This window comes from Petaurus breviceps, unplaced genomic scaffold (assembly GCF_028583685.1).
Source record: "Petaurus breviceps papuanus isolate PSGF00001 unplaced genomic scaffold, PetGlider_PUasm1.0 90919, whole genome shotgun sequence".
Taxonomy (NCBI): Eukaryota; Metazoa; Chordata; class Mammalia; order Diprotodontia; family Petauridae; genus Petaurus; species Petaurus breviceps.
In genome coordinates, this window is record NW_027187378.1 from 39,599,211 (window position 1) to 39,626,944 (window position 27,734).

General features: G+C 37.0%; 1 protein-coding gene across 1 annotated transcript in view; it reads right to left on the bottom strand.

Annotated features, from left to right (window-relative positions):
• Positions 1-27,734, bottom strand: part of LOC138152210 (disintegrin and metalloproteinase domain-containing protein 32-like) — a 140,865-nt gene that overhangs the window by 72,687 nt on the left and 40,444 nt on the right. Inside the window, exons 7-10 of the mRNA XM_069075980.1 lie at positions 26,364-26,432; positions 16,233-16,304; positions 15,695-15,861; positions 8,015-8,096 (exon numbers count right to left, since the gene is read on the bottom strand). Coding sequence (XP_068932081.1) covers positions 8,015-8,096; positions 15,695-15,861; positions 16,233-16,304; positions 26,364-26,432 — 390 coding nt within the window. The remainder of the gene's footprint in view (positions 1-8,014; positions 8,097-15,694; positions 15,862-16,232; positions 16,305-26,363; positions 26,433-27,734) is intronic.

Consider the following 27,734-nt stretch of genomic DNA (forward strand, 5'->3'; position numbering starts at 1 on the left):
TGGGTACAGGTTTGAGGGGTGAGGTGAAATGAGTTTAGTCTTGAGATTTTGGGATTTTACAAATAAGCAAGACATTCAGGAAACTAGAAATGAAAATTAACAGCTCAGAGGAAAGGAATATATGTGTGGGAATACATACCTATACACGTATGTGTGTATACTTGTGTGTACATATATACATATGTGTATGCATTTTAGAGGCAACTAGATGGCCAAGTGGACAGAGCACTGTATCTGAATTCAGAAAGACCCAAGTTCAAATATGGCCTCAAACCTGACCAGTTGTGTAATTCTGGGCAAGTCACTGAACCTCTGTTTGCCTTAATCCAGTGGAAAAGAAAATGGCAAACCACTCCAGTATCTTCACCAAGAAAACTCCAACACCAGTATGGTCCTGAATCATGAAGAGTCAGACTGAATGACTGAACAACAATAACAATGTATTTTATAAATACATATAAATATATGTGTGCATGTGTATACATATACATGTGTATACATATATGTGTATACATATACATGTGTCTATGTATGTATGCACACACAAATTTATTTATATATGTGCACATGTATGTATGTAATTTCCATCTTTCTCCTAACCTTTCATTCTGAATCTCCAACTACATGAGTACCCTTGTCCATACCAAAAAGTCAACAGGTCTAAAATGGAATTAATCAACTTTCCCTTCCACTAAATTTTACTATTTCTTTTTATAGCACCATGTTTTCAGTTACCCAGGTTTAAAATCTCATCTTTGATTTTTCCCATTTTTAATCAGTTTTTAAAAGTCTTATCAAGCCTACTTCTTCATATTTCATACATCCATTCCATCCTTATGTTTATTTATACTAATCCCACTCTAATTCAGGTCTTCATCACCTAGATTCCTATGTTCCCATATTCCAATGGATCTGTGATTTAATTGATTCTGGTTTCCCCTCCAATGATACAGATCACAAAACCCATCCATGCATGATTCTTGTTCATGATTTCCCTTTTGCCCCAAGGGAATAACCTAATGTATTTAAATATATGTGTGAATGAGGGGAAGCAAGATAATAGCATTATAAGACTTCCACCATCTCTCAGGGTACCTGAGGGTGGGGGTGGAGGTAGAGAGAAATGTAGCTACCACCCTCTGTGGAATGGGAATTAGGATAGTTGAGTTAAGAGTACACAAATATACATACACATACACATATGTGTGAGTTTAGAATATATACGTATGTCTGTATATATACATGCATGTATAATATATGTACATACATACATTTGTATACCCAACTCATGTGTACATGCATATACATATAGTTAGTGTGTTCTTAAATCACATGTATACATACATATATATGCTCTCAAATCACACATATATTATTTACAAATATATTTCTATACGTATGTGTATATATATGGGATGTATGAGTGTTCAAGAAAGACTAGGACCACTGGTGTAAGGGTTGCTTTTCCCTTTTGCTGTTCAATCAGTGTAATAGTGTGTTAGAGAGATGAAAACTTCTCAGACTATACCCTAAAATGGAGACAGTACTCTGAACTCAAGTTGGGCTTCGGCTGCAGCTAAGTTTTGCTTTTATAATTAGGCTTTGGCTGCAGCTAGGCCTAAGTTTCATTTTTGCAAACTTACCCCTCCCCTGCTTTCACCCACTACCAAATAAGATATCAAATGTTTTTATTGGTTTTCATTGGTTGAAGATTGTTTCCTTGATCCTTGTATCTGGGTAGATTCCCAAGCTAGATTGTGAGGTCAAGCTCTCAACCAATGAGGGCAAGGTCAGTGGGAGCAGTTGTCTGTGTTAGGCTATATAATGTCACTTTTATTTTCTGTAATCAGCCTCCCTCCACTGGTTCAACCTGGTGAAGGTAACACTCCCTTTCTTGTAAGAATTGAATAAATCCTTTCTGTTCCTATCTAGAGAAGCCACTGAGTTTTTTATTAAAATTTTGGATAGGGTTTTTCATCCCACACAATAGTAATGGAATTTGAAGATCCCTTTGTATTGGCAAGTACTTAGCACCTTGTTTCAAGTGTGACTGTATTAAGTATTAAGATCTAGAACTTGTGAATCCCAGAGTGGGAGAAGCTTCCAGTTGTAACAGGAAGGGGCAAAACAGGGAGGAGCTAATACCTTATATAAAGAAAAGCCCAAGCTGAGTGAGGCCAGAACTGCTTGGAGCGAGCTTCTGGAGGCTGGGCTGCTACTGCTGGAAAGTGAGAAGAGAAATGAAAACTGAACTGAGAATTGAGAAGAACTGAAAAATGAGAAGAGAAGAAAACTAGGAGGAGGCATGGCTATGGTGTTGGCACTTTGTCTGTCTGTTTTGATGTCACTTTGTCAGATTCATTTGTTGACAGAGGCCTCGGACCTTGTTGTTGGATCTATGTTGATTTCACAGGCAGAAAGTAAATTGATGAGGACCCCAGCAATGTGCATGGATGTTATTGTGGCTTTGTTAAGCCTTGTCTTCCCATGAACAGAAACTGTGAAGGATTTTATGTGGACTAGACACTGTAAGCTTCATTGTGGAACAAGAACTGCACAAGAAGCTGGACAAAAAACTGAGAGCTACCTGCCTTTGAACCCAGGTGGCAGAACCTGGGACCACTGAAGAGAAACCCTAGAAGCTAAGAGCCTGCCTTGAGTCAAGATGAAAAGACTACTCCTTGGATATTTAATGCTGACTGATGAGACTGTAACTTACTTGTGAGCTAGGGGTGGACAGCCTTTGTACTTCCCATTACCCCTTAAGAGGGTACTGAATAGTGACCGATGATATTGTAACTTACTTGTGACCTAGGGGTGGACAGCTTTTGTACTTAGTAGTGACTGATGATATTGTAACTTAACTGAACTAGGGATGGAAAACTTTTGACCTTTGTACTTTGTGATTGACTAAATGAATGTACTTTGTTTAAGAAAGAATACTTTTTGATTGAAGAGATTAAGGGGTGGACTTTGTGATTGACTAAATGAATGTACTTTGTTTAAAAGAGAACTTTGCTTCTCAGTGGATTGAAGCAGCAGTGGGATTTGGCAGCTCCCCCTCCATGTGTCAGAGCAGCCTTTCTTAAAGACTGCACAGCTCACATCCTGGTGTGAAGAAGGGGCTAGAAAGAGTGTCCTAAAAATTGTCTGCTTTACCCATCATAACCCTGGCCTGCTACCATGGCAGGCGGGGATCCCACCCTACAGTTGAAACACAACAAAGTGTACTTTTGCAAAGATGATTCCAATCACCAATAGTGAATGGAATGTGCACATATGTACTGACAACAAAAAAATCCAGTAGATCTGAAAGACGAACAGCTCTTATTGTGAAATAACTCATCAGGTATTACATCCAAATAGCAGCCCTATATGAAACAAGGTTTTTGCATAGGTTTTGCAATGAAAACTAATCTAGTCAACAAATATGTATACCTCCCAAGAAGAGTAAATAGCAGGCTCATGACAATGTAGCTGCCACTTGCAGGAAAGCACCATGCCAACATCATCAGTGCTATGAAAATTTTATAAAGATTTGGAGACCCTTATCATCAATAAGCTGAAAGAAGACTACTTTGCAATTCTAGATAACTTTAATAGCAGAGTAGGAACAAACTATTAGACATGGCAGACAGTCCTTGGGAGGAATGAAGTCAGAAACAGCAACAGCAATGGCCACTTACTGCTGAAGACTCGTGTGTCTCACAACTTTCTTATCAATCAATATTGTCTTCCATTTACCTAAACACAATTAGATTTCATGGATGTACTCTTGCAGCAAAGGAAAAGAGATAGAGAGGATGTGATACTGACAAAGGCAATGTGTGGCACAGAGTACTGAACTGATCATAGACTTATCCTCTCCAAGCTAAATATTCACATTCAACAAAAGTGGAGGCCCCAAGGCAAGATGACTAGAGAAAACTTAATGTTAACAGATTAGAGTGCTTTCTCTGAGTGGGAACAGTTTGTTGCAAACTTGAAGGGGAAAATGGCAACAGTGGAGCAGAAAAGGTATAAGCAACTTTCAAAGATTTGGTTACAGCACACATTTACTCATCTGGGCCAGTACACTCACAAACATTAAGATTGGTTTGATGAAAATAATGTGGAAATTCAGAAGCTGCTAAGTGAAAAATGAGAATTCTACCAGGTTTACCAACAAGATAGTTTATCCATTTCTAAGAAGGCAATGTTTAACTCCTCAAAAGTAAAATGCAAGCAAAGCTCAGAGAGATACAGGATTCTTGGCTCACTAAGAAGGCAGATGAAATTCAATTTTATGCTGATAGTAACAGTCAAAAGTGATTTTATGATGCTCTGAAGGCCATTAATGGACCAAAGACCTACGGTGCATCTCAACTACTCAGTGCTGATGGAGCCATATTAATTAGTGATAAAGACATGATCCTGGAGAGATGGGCTGAACACTTTCATAGTGTTCTCAATAGACTGTCATCAATCAATACTGAAACCACTGACCAAATATTTCAGGTTGAAGTCAGTCCCATTCCAACTGAAGAAGAGGTTTTGAATGACATTTGGCTCCTTTCATGTGGCAAAGCACCTAATGTTGATTCTACTCCAGCTGAGCTTTACAAAGCAAGGAGTCCACTGCTCATACAAAAATTAACTGAAATCTTCCAGGTAATACGAGTAAGTTATTCCCCCAGGAGTTCAAGGATACCTCCATTGTCCAACTCTATAAAGGAAAAGGAAATAGGTTTTCCTGTGACAATCTTCTGGTCATTGTCAGAAAGACTCTTGCCAGAGTCCTCCTTACCTGGAAGATGACCATCTAACCAAGAGTCAGCTTGGCTTCAGAAAGGGCCAGGGAATGGTAGATAGGGTGTTTTCTTCCCAACAACTCCAGGAAAAATGCCATGAAGCAGAACAGAAATCTGTATACAACATTCATTGATCTTACCAAAGCTTTTGATATTGTCTGTTATAAGGACTTGTGGAAAATCATGGAAAAATTTGATTGCCCAGAGAAGTTCATCAGTATTGTACACCAATTGACCACATTTGAATGAGAAACCTAAGTTTGTCTAAAAGATTATTTTACAGAAAACTCACACAAAGCAAGTGCTCATAGGGAGGTCTCTCTGAAGAACTCTGGAATCAATTATGATACATGGGAGACACTGGCACAGCACCACCCAGCATGGCATGCCTAAATCAAAGAAGGCACTGTGTTCTATGTACAAAGTAGAACTGCCTTAGCTTAAAAGAAATGTGAGATGCACAAATTTAGAGACATCTCCATTCCAAATGTTCATATAGACTATTTATGCCCGACCTGTGATAGAGCCTTCTGAGCTCATATTGGTCTGATTAAGTCACAATCAGATGCAGTGTACACTGACCCCGATATAGTAATGTCATTTTGGTCCTCTTTAAGTATGAAGGACTACAACTAGTATACATACATAGGTAGATGTCTACCTTCTATAGACTATAAAGTACTAAACTGCAAGAACCATACCGATTCTTCAATAATTAAATGGATCCATATGTATGTTGTCAGTATTGGCACTGATTCCAAAGATGAAAATCTGATCCTTTCATGGTTGCCTATACTATTTAACTCTTGTCCATGTCCTTTAGTAAATCTACCACAACAGGTCCACTAAACATACTAAGGGCCTTTCTCTAGAACATTTGACAGTGTGTAGCTACCAAGAGAATCTGAAGGTCTCCACATTAATTTTCACTCTTGTTAAGTGACCAAAGCATCTTATTTTCTAGTTATACATTTTTTGATGACATCCCTTTATGCTACTTAGCCTATAAAATTCTTCAAGTCTCTCCATTGGCTTCATTCATTTATTCCGAGACTGTGCTATTCCATGATTTTCAATCATACATTGTCATTGGAAGAATTCTAGTATTAAAAACATAAACTGTTTCAGGAAGAAGATTAGTCATTTGAAGAACTGGAAATTTTTCCAAAAGTAATCTAGCCTGCTTGCTTCTTCCTATTCAATTGTGGGTCAATATCACTGTTCTTTTGAAGTGTCTTTCCAAGATATGCATATTGAAAGGTAAGCACTATAGGTTATTCATCCAACTATATATGTGCGTACATACATATACAAATAAATATATGCATATATGTGTATACTATAGCATACTATGTATACCAATATGCATTTTTCTTCCACTTGATTTTTCCAGTGTGTATAGCTATAGTAAATGGAACTCTTCTGCGTGATTAAGGATATAATTTAGGAAGTTATACAAAGTTTTAGTGATTGATGTAGTAGGCACAGGGTGCCCATAAATAGGAACATCTGGAGGACCTCACCATCTATAGAAACTCTCTCTTTGATTTAGACTCTGTATTGCATAACCTCAATAGCAATGGCAAATACCTTTGGTAAATTTATGTCTTTCTGGCTTGTTTGAGAATGATAGATCATGGAACAAAGTTAGCTCTTGTTATATCTTTTAAGATATTTGTATCATTTTTACATGGGAGATACCTGGTTGCAAGAGAATCTTTAAAATGATGTTTCAAAAACTCTGATGTCAGGGCAGCTAGGTGGTGCAGTGAGTAGAGCACCGGCCTTGGAATCAGGAGGACCCAAGTTCAAATCCAGCCTCAGACACTTAAGACACACACACACGCACACACACACAAAACCTAGCCCTGAGACCTTGGTCAAGTCACTTAACCCCAATTGCCCTCCAAAAAGCAAAAAAAAACAACCCTCTGATGTTTCACTTAGTGAACTGGCAAAGATGAAGTCACAATTGGAGTTGTGGAAAGAGTAAATAGGACTAGAAAAGAATTAGGAATCATGCTTATAAAGTCATTAAAATTTCATTTCTTTCAATCTAGAGGTCTCACTTCAAGGTCTGTACTCCAAGAAGGTCACAGAAAGACATCAAAATATTTTAAAAGCATTTTTATAGTAATAAAAAATTGGAAACAACATGAATATCCATCAGTTGAGGACTGGTTAAACAAACTATGGAACATGGATATAATGGAATATTATTGTTCCACAAGAAATAATGAATATGAGAAACATGGAAAATTCCTATAAACTTATACAAAATGAAGAAAATCCATATACATGATAAATATATAAATGGAAAGAACAATAAATCAAATAATTATAAGGATCATGCTTAACCCTGAAAAAGTGATATAAGAATGTATTTCAAAGAGAATACTTTCTCTTCCAAGAAGAAAAGTATATTTTTCCGGAGTTGGGGGAATGTGGGTATGAATCACTGAACGTAATGTTGAAATTGGTTGAAGTGTAGAATAGTTTAGTTGATTTTTTTTTTTAAATTCTTTATTATAATGAATAGTAAAGTAAAGGTAAGTAAAGATAATATTCACAGTCAACAAAAAGAAGCATTTATTAGGCACCTACTATGTGCCAGGCACTGTGGTAAGTGCTGGGGATACAAAGGAAAAAGAAAACGTAAAAACCAAAGATGTCAATAAAACTATGAATTGCACTTTTCTCCATAAAAAAAGCTTTTTAAAATAATCAACAAATCAGTAGAATGGAATCTTATATTCTCCATACATTTCAGGTAATTGTATGACTGTAAAAATGTGTTCTGCTTTAGAATATTAGAATGCCTATTTATTCCCTCCTTCCTAAACTTTCACCAAAGATGCCCTTAACAAATGTTCAGATTATTAACATAAAAATATAGTAAAGATATAGTATCACTCTTCATAGTAAATAAAACAATCAGTAATCATAGGATCTAAATTTAGAAGAAGGGACTATGGAGGACTAATCCAACCCACTCATTTTAGAGAAGAGGAAACTGAAGCCCAGGGAACCTAAATGCCTTACCCAAGGATCATATCAATAAGTAAGCAGCAAAGCAAGGATTTGAACCTAGGTCCTTAAGCTATACAAATAATATGTAAATGCTCCCATTATGCATTTGTGTGCATGTTTTTAGATATGAAATTATTAGGTAGTTTACAAATATTTAGAAAGAAAACAACAAAGTTAATTAAGTTACTGCATACCAGAACAATTCCTGCAGCATAATGAGAAATGCACATCTTTCCAGGAAAGGTTGCTCCAATAGAAGTGGGATGCTCCCTATAACTGAAGAAAAATTTTATCTTTATTCAAAATTATTATTAACAAAAATATCAAATTTCAACATTATCATTCAGTATTTAACTTGGTTGTTTATAAATACTCATACTAACTAGAACATACAGGGAAGATAGTTTGCTATGTCAGCTTTTATCATAAATTTGATGGATTTTCAGATATATGAGTTCTCTAAAACTCATGCTATATTTTCTGAAACCTATCCAAAGCATTAAGATCTCTGAAGCCTTCTCACTTCCCACACAATGACACTGAATTTTACATGAGGCCAGAAATGGAAAGAACAGCAAAGAATCCCTTGCTCTAGTGTTATATTTTGAGCAGCAAGAAATATCAATTTCCTTACATAGGAAATGACTCCTTTCCCAATCAGGGGGCATACATGCAGTCAGATTTCAAACTAGTTGACACAAAGATCAAAATCAACAATAAATTAGAATGGATAATGATGAAAAGAAAATCAGGACAAGTAAAGATGAAAAGACATTAAGCACAATTAAAATAGCTTTGACCTGATCCATTCAAATACTTTTTTATCTCAAAATATAAGGAGCGAAAAAGGGTAAATGTATGATCCTTGAGTTTGATATCAATAATATTAAAATGATGTCAAGCAGGGGTGGAGTCAAGATGGTTTAGTAGAAGCAGGACCTCCCCTGCTCTGGCTTCCACCTTCCCCAATCCATGTCAAAAGAGGACTCTAAACAACCTTTGGAGCTGCAGAACCCACAAAATGACACAGAGAAGCTAACCTCCCACTGAGGACAGCCCAGCAGGCTGGCAAGAATCAGACACAGCGCTCTGGGAGACGAGCACAGATCCACGCCAAGGCTTTAGCCGCAGGGCGGGCCTGACCAGCCACTGGCCTGAGGGGCTCCAGATCAGCAGCAGCTGTGGCCATTTCCAGATTTATCAACACAGAGATGTGAAGGACAAAGTGACAGGTCAGTGCAGTCTGGACTTTGGGACCCAGTAAGTGGGAGTGTGTGGCTTTTGCCCCCAGAGCAAGAAGCCATTGAGCCGTGGGCATAGTCAGCCAGCGCCACATGGCAGCTTCAACTCCTGGCCTGCAGAGTGTAGGGGGACCAAGCACCAGTCTGAGGGGTAATCACTCTTGCTTTAACCTTCTTGGATCTGGATTGAAGTCTAGGGTGGAGGTGCTGGGGTATGTGTCCAGCTTGCCAGAGCATGTGGAGACCTCAGAGAGGGCACCCCTCTAATACCTCTGGCAGCTGAGAAAACCCCAGCGTTTGGGACAAAAGCTCCCCTGTCTGGTGGTAGAGTCCTACTGTGGCAAAAAGCCCAGGCGTCAAGTGACTGAGGGGCAACATGACCAGGCAAAAGAAACAAAGCAAACAGAAGATTCCAACATTAGACTCCTATTTTGGGGACAAAAAGGAGCAAAGCATGGAACAGGGGGAAGACAGTGAAGTCAGAACTCCTGCACCAAAAGCTTCAAAGGAAAATATGAGCTGGTCACAGGCTATAGAGGACCTTAAGAAGCAGATAAGAGAAGTGGAGGAAAAATTGGGAAGAGAAATGAGAACAATGAAAGAAAATTACGAAATGAGAGTCAACAGCCTGACTGAGGAAAATAACTCCTTAAAAAACAGACTAACTCAAATGGCAAAAGAGGCTCGAAAAGACAATGAGGAAAAGAATGCCTTAAAAAGCCAAATTTGCCAGATGGAAAAAGAATCTCAAAAGCTCAATGAGGAGAATTATTGCTTCAGAATTAGATTGGAGCAAATGGAAACTAATGACTTTATGAGAAATCAAGATACTGTTAAACAGATCCAAACAAATGAAAGAATAGAAGGCAATGTGAAGTATCTCATGGGGAAAACCAATGACCTGGAAAATAGATCCAGGAGAGAATTTAAAAATTATTGGACTACCTGAAAGCCATGATCAAAGTAAGAACCTAGAAATCATCCTCCAGGAGGCTCTCAAAGGAAACTGCCCTGAGGTTTTAGAGCCAGAGGGTAAAATAGAGGTTGAAAGAATCCACCAATCACCTCCTGAAAAAGATCCCAAAAAGAAAACTCCTAGGAATATTATAGTCAGGCTCCGGAATTCCCAGATTAAGAAGAGAATATTACAAGCAGCCAGGAAGAAACAATTTGAATATTGTGGAAACACAATCAAGATAACCCAGGATCTGGCAGCTTCTACACTGAGAGATCAAAGGGCTTGGAATATGATATTCCGAAGGTCAAAAGAGCTGGGATTAAAACCAAGAGTCACCTACCCAGCAAAACTGAGTATCATGTTTCAGGGGAAAATATGATCATTCAGTGGAATAGAGGACTTTCAAGCATTCTTGATGAAAAACCAGAGTTGAATAGAAAATTTGACATTCAGATACAAGAAGCAAGAGAAGCATGAGAAGGTAAACAGGGAAAAGAAATCAAAAGGAACTTATCAAAGTTGAACTATTAACATTCCTACATGGAAAAACAATAATTGTAACCTATGAAACTTTTCTCAGTAGTTGAATGAATAGAAATATATATGTCTATATATGAGGGTATATGGGCATATGAATACATATGTGAATGTGTGTATATATGTTTACAGGTATACATAGAGGGCACAGGACCAATTTAATAGGAAGGTATGATACTTAAAAGGTGAAATTAAGAGGTGAGAGAGGAATATAATGAGAAGAGATAGGGAGAGACAGAATGGGGTAAACTATCTCATACAGAAGAGGCAAGGGAAAATGGTTACAATGGAGGGGAAGAATAGCAAGGCAAAAGGGAGTGGGTCAACCTTATTCCCATTGAATTTGGCTTGAGGACGGAATGAAATACACACTAAATAGGGTATCTCACCCTACAGGAGAGTAGGGGAGAAGGGGATGATAGGGGGGATAATGGAAGGGAGGGCAGGCTGGGGGGGAGGGAAGTTGGAACCACCCACTTTTTTTAAAGAGATGGAATCAAAGTAGAGAATAGAACAAGTGGGAGGTGGGATAGGAGGGAGAGAAATATAGTCAATCTTTTACAATATATCTACTATGTTATTGTTTTGCATTAGCCACACATGTATAACCTATACTGAACTGTTTATCTTCCCAGTAAGGGTGGGTGACAAGGGAGGAAGGGAATGAATCTGGAATTCAAAGTTTTAAAATCAAATATTCAAATAGTATTATACTATTATTAATGCTATTTTACATGTAATTGGGAAGTAAGATATGCAGGCACTGGGGCATAGGGATCTACTGGAAAAGTCGTAAGGGGTATGGGAAAAAATATGGGAGAGAGCAGATTGGAGGAGGGGATATTCTGTGGGACTGCTATCTTGGGGCTGTAGGTAGGGGAAAAACAGGGAGAAAATTTGTAACTCAAAATCTGGAGGAAATGAACGATGTAAATCAGAAGTTTAATATATGAAAAAAAAATTTTTTAAATAATGTCAATCAGCCAATATAAGAGAGGATGGAAGAACCTCCAAACTCCCACAGCCAGCAAACATTTCATCTCCTTACCAAGTAAGGACATAAGACAGTCAAAGGCAATCCCAGTTTAGAGTGTAAATTCATTTGCAAAATATTAAGGAAGATTTTGAAATCAAATCATATAACTTCAAAAAATATTTGAGGTTTTAAAAAAAGACTTCAGAAAACTTTGTTGAGAGACCCAACTAATATAGATCATCACCAAAGCATTGATGTATCACAGAAAACCAGAATTTCAGAGCTGAAAAAATCTCAGTGGTCAGGTAGTTCAAATAGGAAAAAAAAAATTGCTCTCTAACATCCCCAACCAACGGTAATCCAGCCTTTGCTTAAAGATGTTAAATGGGACAAACTACACTATATCCCAAGCCCATTTTTGGAAGGTCTATTGTTAATAAGTTTTTCCTTCCACCTATGTTAAATGTGCTTTTTTGTAACTTCTACCAAATGCTCCTAATTTTGCTGTCATCATTTGCAAATTTGAAAATGATCTCATCAGTGCTTTTATCTTAATCAATAAAATCTTAAGCATCACAGCATCAAATATAGATCTCTGTGTAACTCCAATGGAGAACTTCTACCAGTTAGCATAAAGCCATTAATTAGCACCATGGCTATTCTTTGAATTTGTCTATTCAACCAGTTTCAGGAAGAAATATTGTTAACTAATCCATATATTTTTAAAAACAATAGTGGGGAATACTCCATCATACATTTTGCTAAGATCTAAGTAAACCATATCTGCATTTCCCTCTTCTACCAGTGAAGTAACTATCAAAAATAAATAATATTAGTATACCAAAATCACTTCTTAGTGAAGCTGCACTGGCTCTTAATAACAACTTCCTTTTGAAAGGAAAACAAATTTTGCAAGGAACTATAGTTTGCCTATAGTTTGGAAGTTCCATCTTCTTTTCATCTTTTAGAAAAAAAGACATTTGCTCTCCTCCAATCCTATGGTTCTCATTTCTGTTTTCTGAGATCTTACAAAGATGACTGGCATTTGAACAGAAAGTTCATCACCTTATTTTGTCATTAACTTAGAACGTAGTCCATACAGAGCAGGTGACTAGAGGACAGGAAGCTGTTCTGATGCTTTTCCTTACTTGTCTTGAGTATCAACTGCCTGTGAGCTATTACTTCTTCTCTTTTTCTGTACAAAGACTATTTTCCGTGGCAGAAAAAACAGAAGCAGAATAGGACTTGAGCAGCTCTGTCTTCCCTGCCATCTGTTAGTATTGTCCCAGCTACTCTAAGCAGCATTTCCAAATATTTTCTTACTTTCTTCTTCTTCCTACTTTAACTTAAAAAAAAAACCCACAATACTTTTTGTGGTCTTTTGCTTTCCTCACCAGTCTCAGCTCATTTTTCCAGTTGTTGTTCAGGCATTTTAAATTCATGTTTGACTCACAGTGACCCCATTTGGGGTTTTCTTGGCAAAGGTACTGGAGTGATTTGACATTTCTTTCTCCAGCTCATTTTACTGAAGGAAACTGAGGCAAACAGGGTTAAGTGACTTACCCAGGGTCTCATAGCTAGTCTAAGGCCAGATTTCAATTCAGGAAGATGAGTCTTCCTGACTTCACAACTGACACTCTATCCACCTAACTGCCTTCATTTTGGCTTTGAATGCCAAACAAAGCATTTTGTATTTTATCCCAGAGGTAATAGGGAGCCACTGGAATTTGCTGACTTGGGAGGGTGGGGTGGGGTCTTGAGTTGGGAGAGAGTGAGTGATTGAACCTATGTTTCAAGAAAATCACTTCAGTGGCTGAACAGAGAGGGTGGTTTGTAGTAGGGAGAGACGTGAGGCAGACAGACCCACCAGCAATCTATTACCATAATCTAGGTTCAGGGAGATGAGCATCTACCTAGAATGATGGCAGTGTCAGCGGAGAGAAGGGGGTCTATAAGACAGATGTTGACTCCTAGGTTATAAGCCCTAGAGACAAGGACAGGAGTGGGAAAGCTGCGGCCTCAAAGCCAAATGTGGCCCTTTAGGTCCTTAAGAACAGCCTTTTGACTAAATCCAAACTTCACAGAAGAAATCCCCTTAATAAAAGGATTTGCTCTGTAAAACTTAGACTCAGCCAAAAGGACATACCCAAGGACCTAGAAGGCCACATGTCACCTCAAGGCTGCAGTTCCCCACCCCTGGACTAGGAGGATGGTGTTGCCTTTTACAGTAAAAAAGATGGTAAGAGATACATAGGGTTTAGGGGTAAAGATAATGAATCCCATACTGAACATATTGAGTTAAGTAGTCTAATTCCAAGATGTCTGAAAGGCAGTTGGAGATGTGAGATTGTAGGTCAGCAGAGAGATTTGGCAAGAAAGATAGATCCGAGATTCATCAGCATAGATATTATAAGTAACAAGTGAAATAGTACAGAGAAAGTAGAGAAGAGACCCACAACAGAACCCTAAGGGACACCTACAGTTAAAGAGTGTGGTCTGGAGAATCTAGCAAAGGAGACAGAAGAGTGGTTAGATGAGTAGGATGATAACCAGTACAGAGTGGTGTCCCAAAAACCTAGAGAGAAGAGAGTATCAAGGAGTAGAGAGTGATAACAAGGTCAAAGGCTTCAGAGAGGTCAAGGAGAATGAGGACTCAGAAAAAGCCATTGGATTTAGTAACAAAAATATCACTAGTAACTTTGGAGAGAGTAATTTTGGTAGAATGATAAGCTCAGAAGCTGGATTATAAGTTTAGAAGAAAGTGAGAAGAAAGAAAGTGGAAATACCTATTGTAGATGGCCTTTTCGAGTTTAGTTACAAAGGGTAAAAAAGATATAGGATGATAGTGAGCTGTGAGGGAAGGATCAAGTGAATATTCTTTCAGTATAGGGAGACATGGGTATGTTTGCAGGCATACATTCTGTAAATGTACCCAGTAAAAAAGGGGAAATTGAAAATGAGTGAAAGATTGGGGATGAGAGAGGAAGCAATCTGTTGGAAGAGACAGTATGAAATGGGACCACTTGAACAAGCAGAGGGGCTAACCTTGGTAAGGAGAAAGGCTATTTAATCATGTGGGACAAGGGTAAAGGAAGAGACTATTAACCCATATATCTACATGATTAAAGGCAGAGATCTGCTACAATCTAGTTGAGCATTGGAGAGCTGTTTGTTAAATTTTCAGTGTGAAGACTTAAACTCAGAAAATAATATAAATCCAGAATTTATTTGTTGTTTTGTTGATTATATAGACTTGAGAAAATAATTGGGAAAGTGTTAATGAAGATTTAACTTAAAATATGCCTTGCCATACATTTTTCCAAGAATTAACTGGTTATTAAATATTTACCAGTGCATCACTGGTTAGAGGCATTTCAGAACTATATTTATCTACAAATCGGAACTCTGGAGATGATCTTTGTCTCTGGAATGTCAGCTCTGTACCTCAGGGAAAGATGGTGAGTGTGGAAAGTTAAGACTAGTCTCCCCATCCCTGGCTCACCAATCCACCGGGCTTCATAGTAGCTGACAATCTCCAGCACTCAAACCTGTTTCTGATCATTGTCCAGTTGTTTCTGTAGCACTGGACTCTGGTACTGGTCACTATAAGCAGAAGCTTGGTCCACTGTATCCAGAAAACCAAGGAGTCTGACTCCTGCAGTCTTTTGCCCCTCATCCACACTGCAAGAGAGGAACCTCAATACAACTGCAGTGGTCTCACTCAAGGGCAAAAAAAATTTAAAAATAAAGAGAGAAACATGTACCATATCCATCTATATTCTATAAAGAAATCTTATACAATAATAGTCAAAAATAATAGCTAGAATTTATATAGTGTTTAAAGTTTGCAAAAAGCTCTACAAACCCTGGGAAGTTTTATAGATGAAGAAAATGACACAGACAGACATTAGGTAATTTGCCCAGAGTCACACAGCTAGTACATGTCTAAGGCTAGACTTGAACTCAGGTCTTCTTGATTCCAGTTCCAGAGTTCTATTTACTATGACACCTAATTTACTATCATATGATGGTGTCTCACAATTGTTTCCCCCATTAGAATTTCCGAAAGCCTTTCAATTCACAGAGATAAAATACCATAACAAAAATACCTGATACACATGTATTTGTTATATTTCTAGCAAAGCAGAAATATTAGACTTACATGAATAAATATGCCACATCATGAGGCCGCAAAACCAAATAAGAATTTTTCCACTCCAAAAATCTTTGTAATATTTCATCTGGCTCCCCAGTTGTGGAAATCTTATTTTTATATGTCCACAATTCCAAAGATGACAACACAATTGTCATTTTAAATTGGGTAAACATCTAAAAATATAAAAGACAACAAACAATTACAGAGATACTTTTTTATGTTGTATTATAAATGTGGTAGGTCAGTCAATAAACATTTACTAATTCCATACTATATGCTAGGCACTGTGCTAAAGGCTTGGGATACCAAGGCAGCTCCTGCTCTAAAGGAATTCAGAGTTTAAACTACTAAACACAGTGGTTGCTTAGTAAATGATTGTTGAGTGCAGCTTGACTGAAGTTTTTGACAGAGTCAAAAAATTAGTTTACATTTGGCCTTTGGAATAATTTATTATACAACAGAGCTACAGTAAATCAATTTAACTCTAAAGTTATAACAATGAATTATTTTTTCCCCATATAACATAAAAAGAGAGAAAACTTACTGTGTTTATAAGACCAAGAATCTGGATGACTTTATTTGTTACAGTTTCAATATCAGAGCCCATATAATCATACTGAAAAAAATTATTTTTGTTAATAAATTTAAATTAAATTAATTAAATTATAAATAAAATTATTTTTATATCTAAGCAGAAATCATTACAATTTATTTATTCACTTAATCTTACTAAACACCTTAAACATAAACAGACAAATCAACAGGAAAAACAGTAACAACAGAAGGAAATATGGCCTGCAAATGTAAACAAGTTCAGGCATCTATAAATAAATATTATAAGATGAAGGAAAATGACCCAATATTTGATGAGACTGAGGACCCTGTGAAATTTGAGGAGAATATAGAACCACAACATGCTTTTCCTAAGTGGTTTAAAAGAGAAATAAGAATTATGGGAGCAGAACTTATGTCCTGCACAGCAAAAATAATGCATAGAATAGAAACACTTGAATCTGCAATGGCAAACCTCACCAAAGAAACAAAAAAGAGAACAGCAGATTAGGAATGCAAATATACAGAAGTCACAGGCAATCTAGAAGAAAAGAAGCAAAAGAAGATTAAAAGAAAATATGCTTACTTTCTCTAGAGGAACTAGAATTAAAAGACGTGATATTTTTTTAATTGGGAGAGTAAAATTTCATACATATTTCTCTGTACCACATGGAACTTTCATAAAAACTGACTGTATTAGGGCACAAAGAATGCAAACAAATGTAAAAAGGCAGAAATAATTAATACATCCTTTAGAAACCATAATAAAATAAGAACAGAAATTGGTTCAGGGACCACAAACAAAAGAAACTGACCCAAACAGAGACTTAACAATGAACTATTAAGTAATGAGGCAATCAAAGAATAAATCAGAGCAACAACTAATAACTACGTAAAAAGAAAATATTCATGGTGAAACAATATACCAAAATTTCTGGGATAGAGCTAATACAGTTCTTATGATAATACATTAACAAAGACAGATAGATATACATATATGTATTTATTTAATACCTTTAAAATATAAAATCAACAAGTAAATCAAAATAAACACCAAAAAAGAATATATATCAAAAATAAGAAGACAAATAAATTGGAAGCAAAATACTCCCACAGAAATGATAATTAAAACTAAAAGTTGGTTCTTTGACAAGACAAATAAAATCATTGAACTCTTAACTAATGTAATTGAAAAGACTGCAGAAAGTCGAATAAAATAGCAAATGAGTAAGATGAAATCACAGAAAACCAGAAGAAATAAAAAGAATAATCAGAATATATTGTGCAGTTATATGCTAACAAAACTAAGAACACAGAAGAATTTGAAGGAATACCTTCAAAAACATAAAATAGCTAAACTATCAGAAGACTAGATAGAGATCTTAAATAACCCAATTTCAGAAAAGGAAATAGATTTAGCTATAAAAAGACTACCAAAGACAAAAACTCTTGGACCTGATTGATTCATGAGGGCACTCTATTAAACCCTGAAAGAACAATTAGTACCAATACTTAACAAATTTCTTTCAAAAAATGAGAATCTTTTTAAGAGACAAAAATAGTCCTAATAGCTAAACCAAAGAAAGACAAAACAAAGAAAACTATAGGCCAACATCACTGATGAACATTGCTTAAAATTTTTTTAAACAAAATCCTATCAAAAAGATAACAGAGATTTCTCCCCCCAAAAAAATCATTCATTATTTTTTTTCAATTTTTAAAACATTTTTATTTAAAGTTTTAATTCCAAATTCTATCTCTCCCTTCATCCCCTCCCTGAGATTGTAAGCAATCAGATGTAGTTTATACATGTCCAGTTATGTAAAATATTTCTAAATTAGTCATTTTATACAAGAAGACTTGAACAAAAGAAAAAATGAAAGAGTGAAAAATAGAATGCTTCAGTATGTATTTAAACAACATCAGTTCTTTCTTCTAGAGGCACATAGTATGCTTCATCATAGTCCTTTGGGACTGTCTTAAATCATTGTATTGCTGAGAATAGCTAAGTCATTCACAATTCTTCATCAAACAATATTGCTGTTATTGCATATAATGTTCTCCTGTCTCTGTTCACTTTGCTATGCATCAGTTCGCATAAATCTTTCCAGGTTTTTCTGAAATCATCCAGCTTGTCATTTCTTATAACACAATAATATTGCATTACGTTCAATAGACAACATTAATGCATCTAGAATACGAAGGGAAGTGGTTAAATCAGGAAAAAATATTGGTAACAAATTTCCTCATAAGGGTTTGGTATCCAAGATATATAAACATTTCTAATAGATACATAGTAAAAGAATATAAAGAAACAGTTCTCAAAAAAAAAATAGTGAAAAGTATTCACAACCATGTGAAAAAAAATGCTCCAAATCACTAAGAGTATGAGAAATTCTCATCAAAGCAACTCTGAGGTTTCACCTCTCACTCTGCAAATTAGCAAAAATGGCTGAAAAAGGCAATAGTCAATGTTGGAGGGGCTGTGGGAAAATAGGCACACTAATATATTGTTGGTAGAGCTATGAAATGATACAACTATTTTGGAAAGCAATTTGAAATTATGCACATAAAGTGACTAAAATATTCATATCCTTTGAACAAGAGGCTCTGTTACTAGGTTTATGCTCCAAGGAAGCCATTGACAAGAAAAAAGGGTCCAAAATATTTATTGTAACACTTTTTGCGATAGCTAAGAACTGGACATCAATTGTTGTTCAGTCATTTTGCAGTCTTTTCTGACTCTGTGACTCCATTTGGGGTTTTCTTGGCAAAGAGATTAAAGTGGTATGCCATTTCCTTCTCCAGTTCATTTTATATATTAAGAAACTGAGGCCAATGGACTTGCCTAGGATCACATAAGTGTCTGGGTTCAGATTTGGACTTGGAAAGATGAGTCTTTGAAAGGAGCCAAAACACCTAATCAAGGAATCAGGCGGGATAAGTTAGCTCCAGACTTTCCAGAGGCCAGTCCAAAGTGTCCAGTCCTGGTTTTCTCTGTGATGCAACTATAAAGCAGAGCCTTCCTGATATCCTGTGATCCAAGGCTGTGCCCTATTCTGGGATTCTAGCCAGAAGGTGTTAGCTCACTCATACATTTTAGATACTATTCACAAGGCTTGGAAATCATCAAAGGACATGATCATCATCAAGGCCTAAAATTGACATCACCATCTGACATCTTGAAATTGAACAAAGCAGTATTAGAAAACTAAGTGACCTATTAATTACCTTCTTTGTTTCATTATTCTATAAAACCCTTGCTCATGGTATCAATAAACGAATTGCTTGACAATCACGTCTGGACCACAATTTTTCACACTTTCACCGGCTAGTGTGTCAGTTTAGAGCTGGCTTAAGAAACCACTGAAGTTATCTCTACAATTGGCACCTGGGACCTAAAAGAAGATACGAGGAAAGTGGCTTCCTTGGAAATCCAGAGAAAAGAAATCCTCACAGAAGAGGTACCTCAGCGGCCTCAGTGTCATGGAAAGAGGTTAAGAAAGAGACGGTTTGCCTTGCGATTTAGCAGTCTTTGGGCTAAATAAGAAATGGGCCCCCTAGGGAAAATTTTTAGCAGTTTTAGGGCTAAAAGAGTCACCAGGCTTAGTAGAAGATGAGGGACTAGAAGCATTAAGACAAGGATCTGGTCTTGGTAAAAAAAAAAAAAAAAGCTGGAGAAAATGAAACCGGTACAAAGTGAAAGTAGAGACTGAGAAAATTATCTCAGACTGTTAAAAAGAACAGTAAAAGAAAATTGAAACCAACCAGGAGACAGAGGAGAGAGAGATTTACAGAAGAATGACTGCAGCATTTCCCCATTTCTGCCTTTTTTCTATGGAATATATTAATGATATATTTAACATCAGAAAGTAAAGTGCCAAAGGCAGCCCGAGCCAGTCAGTGTGATGCAGCTGTCTCCATTAGAGACAGGTAAAAAGAAAAGCATCAAGCAAGTCTTTCCTGGCCTTGATTTTTTTCAGGAGATCTCCTACAATTCTGTGAGCTTTTGGGTCCATTCTGCTGTTTTTCTGTAGCGATCTGCTTTGTTTTTTGTGTCTGTGTGTGAGAGTAATTTGTCATTCTATAAGATTTAAAATGCAACTGAACTTCTTGATTTTCCTTGAAAGGTTATCCCGTACCTTCCCTCCTCCCTTATTGCGGCCAGCATTCACAAACAGCTGGCAGGAGATAAGGGAGTATGAGAGGGAATAAGTATTTTATTATGCGATGGTTATGGCAAAAGTGTGTAAGTGTCAGGTTAGAATTAGAAAGAAATAAGGTAGGTGTGGTTTTAAAGTGGGCTTTGATCAAAGTCCAGCAGAAAAGATGACAGTAGGAAAAGCAAGAAAGTTTAAACATGTAGCAAAGAGAAGGGCATGGGTAGGAAGTTTAAGACAAGTATAAATTATTTGCAATCTGCAAAAGAAAAGTCTTAAGATTTTTAAAAGTCTGAAAATCTCCTTCTCTTCATTCAACTCTGGCCAAGTAGAGTGACAAGAAGGTGATAAGAAATAATAAGGGAGGGGCGGCTAGGTGGCACAGTGAGTAGAGCACTGGCCCTAGAGTCAGGAGGACCTGAGTTCAAACCTGACCTCAGACACTTAATTAAGTCTTACTAGTCATGTGACCTTGGGCAAGTCACTTAACCCCAATTGCCCTACCTTCCCCCTCCAAAAAAAAAAGCAAAAAAATATTATGTGTGTGATAAATAGAGGCATGGAATAACGTATATGAACTGATTCAGTGTAAAGTACAGCCAAGAAAACAATATACACAGTAACTACAGCAAAGTAAGTGGAAAGAACAATGATACACCAAAAAATTAAAAACAAATAGAACAAAATTATAATGATCAAATGAGACTCAAAGGAAGACATGTGAGAAGATACTTCCAATCTACCCTTTTGTGGAGATGGGAGGTCCACAGGTACTACATGTTGCACATGTTTTGATATTTTCTCAATGTACTGATCACATGTTGACTTTTTTTCCTCTAAAAAAAATACTATTTCCCATATGGTGGTTCTCAAGGTGGTATGGGGGAAGAGATATATGGGGTAACATGATTATGTAACAAGCAGAAAATATCAATAAATTTTTAAAAATAAAGGACTGATTAGACCACTCATGGAGTTAACCTGTGGCCCTCTAGGTCCTCAAGTGCAGTACTTTGACCAAATCCAAACTTCACAGAACAAATCCTATAATATATGTTATTATTAATATATAATATATGTTATATATAATAATATAATATAATATATGTTCTATAAAACTTGGACTCAGTAAAAAGGTCACATCCAAGGACCTAGAAGGCCATATGTGACCTCCAGGTTGCAGGTTCCCCCACCCCTGACCCAAAGCTATCTCCTATGCAAGGAAAGCACTTCCTTTTCAGAGTCATCATGTTGAACTCATGGTTGTATGCCTGTGAAACCTAGACATTATACCAGGAAACTGAGACTTCTATTTGAATTGTCTTAGAAAGATTCTGAAGATCACTTGGCAAGATAAGATACCAGACACTGAGTTCCTTTCTCGAACTAAACTGCTAAGCATTCAAACTCTACTTCAGGGAGGATAACTCCAATGGACTGGCCCCACTGTTTGAATGTGAAATGTATGCTTGCCAAAAAGACTATTTTATGAAGAACTCAAAATAGGGCAAGCACTCTCATATGTAATGGCAAGCGCAAAAGTACTTAGCATCTTGTTTCAGTTCAAGTTTCTTTTGAGTCTTGCCCATGATTATATCAAGTCTTTGTTAAGAAAAAGAACTTGTGAAACCCACAGTGGGAGGAGCTAATGACCATATATAAGGAGAAGCCCAAGCTGGGAAAGAGCAGAACTGAAAAGAAAACTTGTGGTGGCAGAGTTGAGAAAGAGAAAACTTGTGATATTCTGGCACTCTCTTTGTCTGTTCTGTCTGTGTTGATTTGTGTTTGTAATATTTTGTACAGATTCCCTGGGACCTTACTAGAAGCCCTGAAAGAGGATTTTCTTGTTGTCTGTTTACAGAAGTCCTGGAGGAGGGTTTCAGAGGTCCTGGGATTGTACTGATGATGTGTATTGAGTTCTCAGACCTTGTTGGTGGGTCTGTGTTGATTTCACAGGCAGATAGTGAATTGATGATGGTGCCAGCCATGTGCATGAATGTTACTGTGGCTCTGTTAAGTTTTGTCTTCCTAGAAACAGAAACTGCAAAGGATATGAGGTGGACTGGATATTATAAGCTTCAATGTGGAACTGGACAAGGAATTGGATGAGGAACTAGACCTACTACCTGTGAATCCAGGTGATGACTGGGTAGATTCAGGAAGGAGATGGACCCATGGAAGAGGAACCATAGAATTTGGGAGCCAGCCTTGAGTCAAGATGAAAAGACCTCTCTCCTTGGGTACTTAGTGCTGACTGAGAAGATCATGATTTACTGTGGCCTAGGGGTGGGAGAACTTTGTACTCCTGTACTTTGTATCTCCTAAGCATGACTGAGTTAAGGATGATTGGAAACTAAACTCCAATCAAGAAGAAAGAAGACTTTTGGACTGAGAGATTAAGACAATGTGACCCAGGGGTGGAGAACTTTGACCTTTGCTTTATGTCCCTTAAGGAGGCTTGCTCCTTACAGATAACAGATTTAAGGACTTACTGAATGATATCTTTTGCTTAAAACTATGTGGCCAGTTGAGTGATAAGTTGCTATGTTATAACATTGTGAATGCTGTACTTTGGTTTCTGTGAATATTTTGTCTTAGTTTATTACTGAATAAATAGAGTTCACTGTACTATGTCATCAGAACCTTAAAGCTGTTCACAGCAAGAGTCCTCTGGAGAGCTGCTCGCGGTTGTCTTTACAAAATGGTGGTCAGAAAAAGGGATACAAGAACACTCTTAAGGTCTCACTTAAGAACTTTGCAATTGATTGTGTGACATGGGAGACACTGGCAAAGGACCACCCAGCATGGCGTGCCCTCATCAGAGAAGGTGCTGTGCTCTATGAGCAAAGCAGAATTGAAGCAGTTCAAAAGAAACATGAGATGAACAAATTTAGAGAATCCACCCCAAATGTTCACGTGGACTATTTGTGCCTGACCTATGGTAAACTATTCCAAACTCATATTACTCTGATCATCCACAGTCAGACACACTGTGATTTGAGAATAATATAGTGATGTTATTTTGGTCCTTTTCAAAAACAAAGGACAACAGCCATTATTCTCAGCAGACCTAGCATCATAATGAAAGCTATGAAAAGTCAAGGGCAACTATATAAAATATCTTAACTAGTATCCTCTGGAAAATTGCCATGCTGTCATAGGAGAGACAGCACACAGATAAAACAGTCTTATGTAGGAGAAAGAACAGTGGATTTGGAGTCAGTGGATCTGGGTTCAAATGCTGATTCTACTCCAATCAACCAGTCAATCAATAAGCATTTAAGTGCTTAGTGCTTTCTACAATCTTGGCACTGACTGCTAAGAGCTGGGGATACAAAGAAAAAAAACAATTTAAAAAGTCCCTGTCCTCTTACTTGCATTGCTTACACTGCAAGGTGGAAGTATAGAGGAGGTAACTTAGAAGGGAAAGCACTGGCAGCTGAGAAAAACAGGCCTTCTGAAGAAGGTAGAATTTGAACTAGGGATTCTAAAAGGTAGAGCTGACAAGGGAGATCACCACAGGTATGAGACAGCTGTGGGGAAGGCACAGCCATGGAAGGTGAATGGTCATGTGTGAGAGACAGTACATAGCCAGTGTGGTGGGATCATAGAGTGTGTAGAGAGAAATAATGTCTAACAAGGATGGAAATGTAGGAAAGAATTTTAAATGCCAAACATGAAGTAATGTTCCATCCTAGAGACATTAGGGAACTACTGTAGTTTATTGAGTAGAAGTTTGACATAATCGGCATAGTCAATCTGTGCTTTAAGAAAATCATTTTGACAATAGCATGGAGTATAGATTAGAATGGGATAAACTAAAGGAAGAAAGACCAATTAGAAAGCTAGCGTCAATAGTCTAGGAGAGAAGAAATGACAATATGAATTAAGGTAGTGGTTGCCAAATCAAGTCAACAAGCATTTATTAAATGCCTCCTATGTGCTACACTGTGAGCAAAGGGAAAAGGATATAGATACCAAGATGTTGTGGAAGCATAAATAATAATATTGGGCAAATGATTCACTACATGAGGCTAGTGAGGTTAGACTGAGAAGTTGAGAATGACCCTGAAGTTGAAAACTGGGGTGAGAATGGTAGTGATCTGAAAAGTATGGGAAGTTTTGAAGAGGGTTGGTTTGGGGAGAAAGTTCTGTTTTGGACATGTTGAGTTTGAGATACCTATACCACTTCAAAATATACAACAGGCAGATGGTGATGCAGTACTAGGACTCAGGTGATAAACCTGGACTGGATATATAGATCTAGGGGTAAATTTCATAGAGATAACTGAACTTATACAAGCCGATGAGATCAATAAATGAAAAGAAAGAGAAGAGATAACATAAAAGGCCATTAGGGGACATTCATATTGAGTGGGCATAACATGGATGATTATTTAGCAAAGGAGACTAATTAAAAATGGTCAGGCTAGAGGTAGGAGAAAAACCAAGAGAGAGTAACGTCACTAAAACTCAGAGAAAAGAAACTATCCAAAAGGAAAAAGGTAATCAACAGTGCCAATCGGCAGTGCAGAGAAGTTGAGTAGAATTAAGAATGAGAAAAGTCCCTTAGGTATACCAATTAAGAGATAAGAAATTTTTCTACGAGGAGTTTCCATTGAATGATGAGGTCAGAAGCCAGATTTCAGCAAGTTCAGAAAACAGTGATATGAGAGGAAGTTGAGGAACTAAATGAGGACAGCATTTTCAAGGAGTTTCACTTATGTGAGAATCAATATATAGGACATGCAAGTGAGTACTTTTTTAAGGATGAGAGAGACTTGGTCTGTTTATGGAAAGTGATGACAAAAGGGAAAAGTAAATGTTGGAAGAACTGGAAAATAAAGGCACGCTGATATAAAATGGTAAAATTATTCTTGAAAATAATCTGGAATTATGCAAAAAAGTGAGTATAATGCCCATAACCTTTGGCCCAGTTATTCCACTGCTAGGAGTATACCTAAAAAAAGGAAAGACTCTATGTACCCCCAAAATATTTATAGCCATACTTGTTTTGGTATTAAAGAACTAGAAATAAAGTACATTAACTGGGGAATAGCTAAGCAGATTTTGGTACATGAATGTAATAGAATATTATTGTGGTACAAGAAACAATAAACAAAATGAATACTGAGAAGCACTGAAAGATTTATATAAACTGGTAAAAAGTAAGTAGAATCAAGAAGACAGTATACACAATGTGAATGAAGACCAAACTACTGAAATTGAAGGCTCTAGAATTATAAGGACTAAGGCTGGCCCCAAACAAAGGAAGGGAGAACATATAACCCCTCAGCTCCTTTGCAGAAGTGAGAAACCATGGGGAAGGTATTGCCTCTAACACTAGACTTTATTTATTTTGTGCAGTTTTTTCTTACTGCTTCCTTTCTTCATACTTTATTATACACTTTCTTCATACATTTATTATATGGCTCTCTGGAAGGGCTAGAAGAAGGGATACACTGGAAATGTAGATAATGCAAAAACAAAATTTATCAGTAAAAAGTAAATAAAGTAATTAGTATTCCATTGAGTAGGAGGTAGAATTAACTACTAGACTGGCCTAGAGGACACAACCTCAGGGCTTGAAGGAATCACTTAAGTTGTTTACTCCAGACTACAGATAACTTTTAGTGTCTCCACCAGAGGCCTGGGAACTGGATAGTAGTTCTATGGCTTCTCTATCCTCAGTCTCTGAGCTTGTGCTTCTCACCTCCTCCTATTCCACTGAAAAAGTATGAGTATGTGGGGGCCCTTTAAATTTTGTGCCCTCTAAATTTTCTGCTCTAGCATAAGTGTTGATTATTTTTTACTCTCATCCTTAATGTTCACTTTCAATAATCCTACCTGGATAAAAATTTTAGGGGAGTTGGAAGAGGTGGAAGGGGTCCACAGTGTAATTTGTTCCAGGCCCTAAAAATGGAAACACATATCCATTTAAGATCAGAGAAATTAAGACATACCAAACCTTTGTCCAAGACAATGTGTATTTCCACATACTGAGGTGATAGCTTTGGACCAAGTGATCTTGACTAGAAAAAAAATGAGAAATTGTAAGAAATTTCATAATTCACTATACATTAGCAACATAACATATTGACAACATTGATAGGGATGGGAAGGGTAGAGATAAATTTTAAAATTAAAACTGCACTAAGAATTTGGGGATAACCTGTCTTTAATTGGTTCCTTGCCATGTTTAAGACAAGTTCTTTTGGAAAAGTACACACATTTCTAAGAATGCTTAATAAATTTATTGTTTCTTATGGCTTACTGTTCCTTGTTCTGCGGCCCAGGTTTGTAATACTTTAAGGACCCATGGTTTTTTTCTCTACTAATGTAGTATTTATACTCTCACTTCTCATGATAAAGGTCGTTTTGATACTCAGAAAACAGTCATAGTCTGTTTCTGAGCCCATCCTCAAAAGCTTTCTAGTTTGTTCAGAACTACCAGAGCTCCAGCTTCACTCCTATAGCTTTTGAGGATTCCGGATGCTCTCTATGACACAATGAAATATTAAGCAAGATTTTAATATAGGTTTATCTGAATAACAGGTAGATAATATGAATTTGCTCTACAATTAGGATTCTATTACAGTGTCACTTAGGAAAAGAGATTGAATGTCACAGCTCAACAGAGTCAAATTTCAACTCTAATTCTACAAAGGAAATCTTTTTTGTGTGGTAACACTTCCCAATAGCATCAAAGAAAAGACCAAGAACCACAATTTAATTAGCTGATCAATACTTTTAAAAGAAACTATTCTATGAGGTTAGGGCTGTTGACCTCATCCCTAAAAGCCTGAAGTAGGCTCAGGTTCAATTACTCCAATCTCCAGGTAATTTTACCTACAAGAAAACGATCTAGTTTGGGGCATTAATATGGAGACAAGACTTGCAAAGTAGCATGGAAAATCCTACATATCATAATGGATAAATTATTCTGTCATTCAAGTTAAAACAAGAATTTTTATAAAGAATGCCATTATGTAGATTGATTTCCCCTTATTCCCTTTCCCCTAATCACAAACCTCAAATCAACTTCCCCTTTTAAAGGGCAAGCAGAGAGAATCACTAAAATTTTAATGAGGTAACATGAAAAATAAGTATATATTCTGGATAATAAAGTTATAATTATGACTAGATAGTCTCTAAGGTCCCTTCTAGTTTAGACTCTATAACTCTGTAAAGGTTCTATTGAGGAACACTGGTATTAAAGTTAGCTGACCAATGGAAATCTCACCTATACAAAGTTACTGAGAAACTGGACAAATTACTTATTTACAAAATAGCCCCAGACAATGGGGGGATCCTATACCACTGCCACTATTGCC